The sequence below is a fragment of the Anarrhichthys ocellatus genome, unplaced genomic scaffold, assembly GCF_004355925.1.
Source record: "Anarrhichthys ocellatus isolate YVR2014 unplaced genomic scaffold, GSC_Weel_1.0 scaffold3181, whole genome shotgun sequence".
NCBI classification, from domain to species: Eukaryota; Metazoa; Chordata; class Actinopteri; order Perciformes; family Anarhichadidae; genus Anarrhichthys; species Anarrhichthys ocellatus.
The window spans coordinates 1-6,120 of record NW_022283155.1 but is presented as its reverse complement, the minus strand read 5'-3'; the positions used below and the strand labels follow the sequence as shown (position 1 = coordinate 6,120).

The 6,120-nt window shown below is 49.0% G+C and overlaps 1 protein-coding gene across 1 annotated transcript; it reads left to right on the top strand.

The window, feature by feature from the left end:
• The first annotated feature begins 13 nt into the window (after window positions 1–13).
• Window positions 14–3,893, top strand: LOC116378801 (splicing factor, proline- and glutamine-rich-like). Its single transcript, XM_031840711.1, has 4 exons — window positions 14–589; window positions 1,081–1,158; window positions 1,562–1,750; window positions 2,503–3,893. The coding sequence occupies exons 1-4, from the start codon at window positions 259–261 to the stop codon at window positions 2,586–2,588; spliced, it is 684 nt and encodes a 227-aa protein (XP_031696571.1). The 5' UTR covers window positions 14–258; the 3' UTR covers window positions 2,589–3,893.
• Window positions 3,894–6,120: the final 2,227 nt, after the last annotated feature.

Here is a 6,120-nt window from a genome sequence, read left to right as displayed (position 1 = left end):
CCTCAGACCCAAAATGCCTTACCAAAGATTAAAATCCAGCCCCAACCTCAACCACAATTTAGAACTACAACTCTGCCACAAACCCAAACACAAACACAACCAAACACCAACCCACAACTTCCATTAAAAACCAACCCAGAGCCTCAACTAACCACCAAGCAGCAGTATAAGGACCAACCAACAACTAAACCAAAGATCAGTTTTTCTCAACCCAAGCTCAAAACACAGCCTCAACCAAAGAGCCAACCCAAGGCCAGAATGCTGCCTCAATCAAAGAGCCAACCTAAGTCCAAAACACAGTCTCGAACAAAAAAGCAGCCAAAGCCTCGAGGAAAGCCCCGAACAAGGAACCAACAAGAACCCCACCCAAAGATTCAGCCATGGCCCCAAACACAACCTCCAACAAAGAACAAGGCCCAACCCGTATCTCACACTCAACCCATTCCCCAACCACAACCTTCACCAAATGCCCAGACTCAATCCCCGCTTGAACCTCTACCCAGGCCACAACCTCAACCTGGGCTTCAATCTCAGACCAGGACCTACTCTGATCCCACCGAGATCACCCCAAGGCAGGCAGTCTCTACGGGTAAAGACCCTTCTTTTTGCCATCAGCAATCCACACTAAGAATTCAGATTTTTTTCTAAATTTAATTTGAAAAGGGGCATATTGACTTGAATTTCTGTTGTTTATGTGTTTATTTTTGAGGATAAGTTATCAAAACCATATAGATATTGTTAATGTCAGAATCTGGTTAAGTCATCTTGATGAGCTGCTAAAATGTATCTTTGACATAGATTTTGTTTTTAGAAACTCCAAACCATGATTAAATGTTCTCAATTGGTAAGACAAAGTTAGAGTCCATATACTTACCATCTAAATTGTTCCTCTAGTCTATAGTTGTCTGACTACATGAAAGAGTTTACTCTTCGTGGCTATCATGATCACAACAAATACCCCAGCTGCTTTTATTTAAATACATAACATAACCTCCTTTTCCATTATCTCCATTATGCCCCCTTTAAGTAAATAATACATTTGTGTTATGTTAGATAAATAGTGAGTTTTCTTTCATACAGCTCCTAGTCCACCAGAAGAGGGCAAACCTCTGCCAAGACCCGCCCTGGCTACAGAGAAGGCTGGTAGTTACAATCAGGGTAAACACCATGACAAGTTTGTCCCATTACCATCTCTGCTTTCGTCAAGTCACATGGAACCCAGTGGTTTCAGTTGTACTTCAAACCATTGGATGATGTCACTGCTTCACCATCTCCATCTCCATCCTACCACCCTACACAAACCACCCCATCATTGCCCCTGCCTCCATGTGTGCCTCCATTTTCAGCCTAGTATACTCACCTCACCCCTGCCCCATTCACAACCAGAACAGTCTGGCTAGCTTTCGATCTCATTTATGCCTCTCCTTCATTTCAGTCATTGTCCACTGTTCAACATTGTTTTCACTGATGTGCTCTATCATTTATTCCATCTAGGTAAAGCGCTTAAGCTGTCAGAAGTGGATCATCTCTAACCTCCCAAATTGCTTTTCTGCTCATCTAGGTACTGGCGTCCTCAAGCAATCTGTTGCTGAAGTTCCTCGTTCTCCCATTAGCTCATCAGTACCTCTAGCAGGAAGAAACTCCACGCTGTCCCGCACCCGGGTTCCTCCTCATTCCACTCGTAATAGCGCCAGACCATTTTCTCCATCCAAGCCATTAACCTCCTCACACAGCTCCAGCACACCTGAGGGTAATGGAGCACTTCATTTCCTTTCATTCCCTCTTCCCAAGTAGCTACCTCAGGTTATCCTCTCCTGCTAGCACTCTTCCACGCTCTCGTCTGCAACTGTGCATCTACAGAAAAAGGCAAAAAAACCTGATGGTTCTTGATTTGGTATATTATCTGTGTTTGAATGCACACAATAGCCATTTGGATGCTTGTACTTTTCTCCCGATCTCCTCCTTTACCTCCTCTCACAGTCCATATGTTCTCCACGCTCTGCCACATGTGCTCGATGAGTATTTCACAGATTTACCATGAGCTGCAGGGACGTTTCTCAGATCAAGATCATTAACATGATTTAAGGTTCCTCTTGCTGGCCGGGTGGGAAGTCTGGCCACAGCACTGGCCAGAACACATTGCATTTTACACCAACCATGCCAAGCCAAGCACCGTGTAAACAGTATGGCTACCACAGCCAGCCTCTCTTTTCTTTCTGTCACTGCATCTCTTCTTCTCTCAAACACTTGAAATGTCAAAGGACAGAATTAAAGGTTTTACAGTCATGGCAATCCCATTTGTATATCCAGAACAGAAACCAAATTGAAGACACTAAAAAGTCTCCAGCTTTATTGTGACTGACATCAGACAGTAAAAAAAAAACAGATCGTACGAAATAAAGACAACAAGCATTCATTCTTTCTGACGTTCTTCTCATTTGGAATTTGTTCGTCACAGTGACACAAATCAATATATAACAGACCTTTTTCTCCCTCCAACAGCCGATGGGGCACGTCATAGGGGCAATGCTCTACCTAAACCTGTGGTGCGGTCGAGAGAGAAACCTGGTAAAGACAAACAAAGATAACCACCTTTCAGCGTTCCTCATTCACTAACCTAAGAGGCACTGTTATGTCTCGTCACACACAGTCACACTGATCTGTGCTTTTGAGACAATCCTCTCATGCTTTGTGATCGTCAACTTGTCTGTCAGTGTGACGTTTTGTGTCTGGCCATGATCTGTGTTGTCCAATCGTCCCAATAGCTTACACTTGACTGAGACTGAAGCCATAATTCTTGTTTTGGCATATACCTGTCCTCTTCACATTGTTTAGTCTACTGCACATATGGACCTGTAATCAGGCACTGGTTTGAATTAGTTTGAGAATAGCTTTAGCCTACTTGTTGTGAAACGTGAATGTGGTTTGTCCTTTTTTTGGTCCCTCACATTGTTTCCATTATGCCAGGCAGGCTCAGTTAATTAGAGTGATTGAATCCATCTCAACTAGTAATACAAACCAAGTCTGGACCACATGTATCAATGGTGACACTCCTTGTTTGGAGTTGTGAGAGAGGTTGTGCTTCAGTCCCATGTCACAGCTGGTGTGTGTTATTTCTGGAAACTGACAGTTTCAGAGGTCTTCAAGGAGTCACATGGCTCTCTGGAAGCAACTCTACAGAGTCATTTTGCCTGCCACCCTGCACACACATCCAAGCACAATGCTCCTAATTACTGTTTCTACCTTTCTAAAAAGACGTAAAGTACACACATAGTTCACCTATGTGTACCTTCCCGTCCCCATGAAGTAAATGACGTGCAACAAAATATCATTATCACTTGTTATACTACACAGAACACTGCAACTTTGTATTGCAGCTGGTACAGAGTTTGCTTTTGCCGGGAATTAGAGTGTGTCCTTGACATTTTTATAGAGCTCAGTTTCACATTGGCATTTCAACTTGAAATTGTTTCAAAGGTCTGCTTATAGTGGACTGCAGGTGTGTAATAGACACTGTCCATCCATAAATCCCATCCATGAAATCTGAGTATGTGTTGCAAAAGCAACAAATCCCAGTGATGTGAGACACTGGTATGTATTTCAGTGGGAATATTTTTCTGGACTGAACTTTAGTCTCTGTGTTTTGATTGCATCTATTTTCACGTTCTCGCCATGAAGATGAAGTTATGACAGAAGCCAGCACTCACACCACTGCTGCTGTTTTACATCACAGAACTGAGTGTGAGGCCTTTGGCAGGGCAGAGACTCGGCCTGCTGTTTAAGGGGTTTATTGTGTGACAGCAAACCAAACACACCCGCTGTAGAAAGCCGACCAAATTGTATTGTGTGCATTGTAAATGGACTGCATTCATCTATAGCTATAACACATTCATACACTGATGGCAGAGACTGCCATGTAAGGTGCCAAATTCCACATCAGGAGGAGGCTATATATATATATATTTATATAGATTGACTTTTTGGGGCATTTTTGCCTTTATTTGACAGAGCGCAGTGTAGAAATAACAGTATTAGCAATTAACAATCAACAGAATCAAACCTGAGACGTTACGGTGATATGGCATGCATTGTAACCACTGGGGTATCAAGGCACACATCTCTTCACATTACATCTGTCACGGGAGTTCACGGGTTAGGACCCAATCGCAAGACCACAGGAGGCAGAAGTTGATATAAACAGGTTTTATTTTGAAGGTGTGGAGCCCGTGGTCCGACACCAGAGAGTAGGCAGATCGACGGTGTGAGTCCCGTGGCTCGACACCGGAGGGCTGGCAACTTGACGGCCTGATGTCCCGTGGCTCGACACCGGAGAGCTGGCAGCTTGACGGCGTGTGTAGTCCGCTAACACAACGGAGGGCAGAGCGGCGGTGTGTAGTCCGTTAACACAACGGAGGGCACGGGGGATTCCCGGACTGACGGACACCGGAGGCAGGCGCTCGAGGCAGAAGATGCGATGGGGTTGAAGCGGGTGAAAGACGGTACGACCTGACAACCCCAGACTGCAGGACCAGAGTTTATATAGTGCCAGGGGAAGCGTTAGTGGGACCCGAGTCTGGTGTTTCAGCCTGCAGGAGGTAATCGGCTGGAGTGGCTGCAGCTGCGTGGCCATGGGAGGTGTCTGGTCTGACAGGGATCCTGACAGTACCCCCACCCCCCCTCAAGGAACGGATTCCAGACGTAGCTACACCATCCAGAACAACAAACAAGGGTGGGCGGAGGGGGTCCGGAGGATGGGTAACTGGATCTGACCAGCCACGGGGCCGCAGAAGAGCTTCGGACACGGGTGCTCCGGCGGACGGCCGGGCGGGCAGAAGGGCTCCGGGGAATAGGATGCTGGTCCAGCAGCGGCAGGAGCTGGAGGTCGCCGCTGCTCCGAGACGGCAGCGGCGGCAGGCGCTGGAGGTCGCTGCGGCTCCAAGGCGGCAACTGGAGGTCGCTGCGGCACCGAGGTGGCAGCGGTGGGAACTGGAGGTCGCTGCTTTTCGGAGACGGCGGCGGCCGGGACTGGAGGTCGCTGCGGTTCGGAGATGGCGGCGGCCGGGACTGGAGGTCGCTGCGGTTCGGAGACGGCGGCGGCCGGGACTGGAGCTGGCGGCGGCCGGGACTGGAGCTGGCTGCGGCGCAGAGGCGGCAGGAATAGGAGCTGGCTGCGGCGCAGAGGCGGCAGGAACAGGAGCTGGAGTTCGCTGCGGCGCAGAGGCAGCAGCTAGATATGGTGTCGGCCGGAATGCCGTCCGAATACCGGGAGCCGGAGTTGGATGGACCACCGAGTGTTCCGCTACACCTTCTTGGCCCCGTCTCCAGCTGAGAAGGTGCTTAGCCACATAATTGGAGGCCACCGGAGGATCAAAAACTCTCCTCAGATCCTCCACAAAGTCCACAAAAAGCACAGCATTTGGCCGATCAACACTTAATGTTCTCACGGCCCAGTCCAAAGCCCTTCCCCGCAGTAATGCAACCACGTAGGAGACCTTGGACCCGTCCGAGTCAAAAGTCTGAGGCTGACGGTCAAATACCCGTTGGCATCGCAACAGGAAGCCCTGGCACTTCCCCAGTGTTCCGTCATAGGGATCTGGAGCCGGCACGGGGGATTCCCAGACCGGCGGAGCGAGGACAGGAGGGAATAGTGCGGGTGCTGGAACTGGTGGAGACTTGACTGTCCGGGCTAGTTCCTGCACGAAACAGCTAATCCGAGAAACTTCAGCGGCAAAACTTCTCATCTTCTCCAGCAGACTGTTAGGCCTGTACGGCGTAGCTGCTCCTGTGGTTGCTGGGTCCATTATGGTCAGGTCGTTCTGTCACGGGAGTTCACGGGTTAGGATCCAATCGCAAGACCACAGGAGACAGAAGTTGATATAAACAGGTTTTATTTTGAAGGTGTGTGAAGGTGTGGAGCCCGTGGTCCGACACCAGAGAGTAGGCAGATCGACGGTGTGAGTCCCGTGGCTCGACACCGGAGGGCTGGTAGCTTGATGGCGTGATGTCCCGTGGCTCGACATCGGAGAGCTGGCAGCTTGACGGCGTGTGTAGTCTGCTAACACAACGGAGGGCAGAGCGGCGGTGTGTAGTCCGTTAACACAACAGAGGGCGGAGCGGCGG

Coding starts and splice junctions, on each gene's coding strand:
- LOC116378801 (XM_031840711.1), top strand. CDS start 259: ATGCTGCCTCAATCAAAGAGCCAACCTAAGTCCAAAACACAGTCTCGA. Junction 590..1,080: donor AAGGCAGGCAGTCTCTACGG/GTAAAGACCCTT, acceptor TCTTTCATACAG/CTCCTAGTCCACCAGAAGAG. Junction 1,751..2,502: donor CAGCTCCAGCACACCTGAGG/GTAATGGAGCAC, acceptor TCCCTCCAACAG/CCGATGGGGCACGTCATAGG.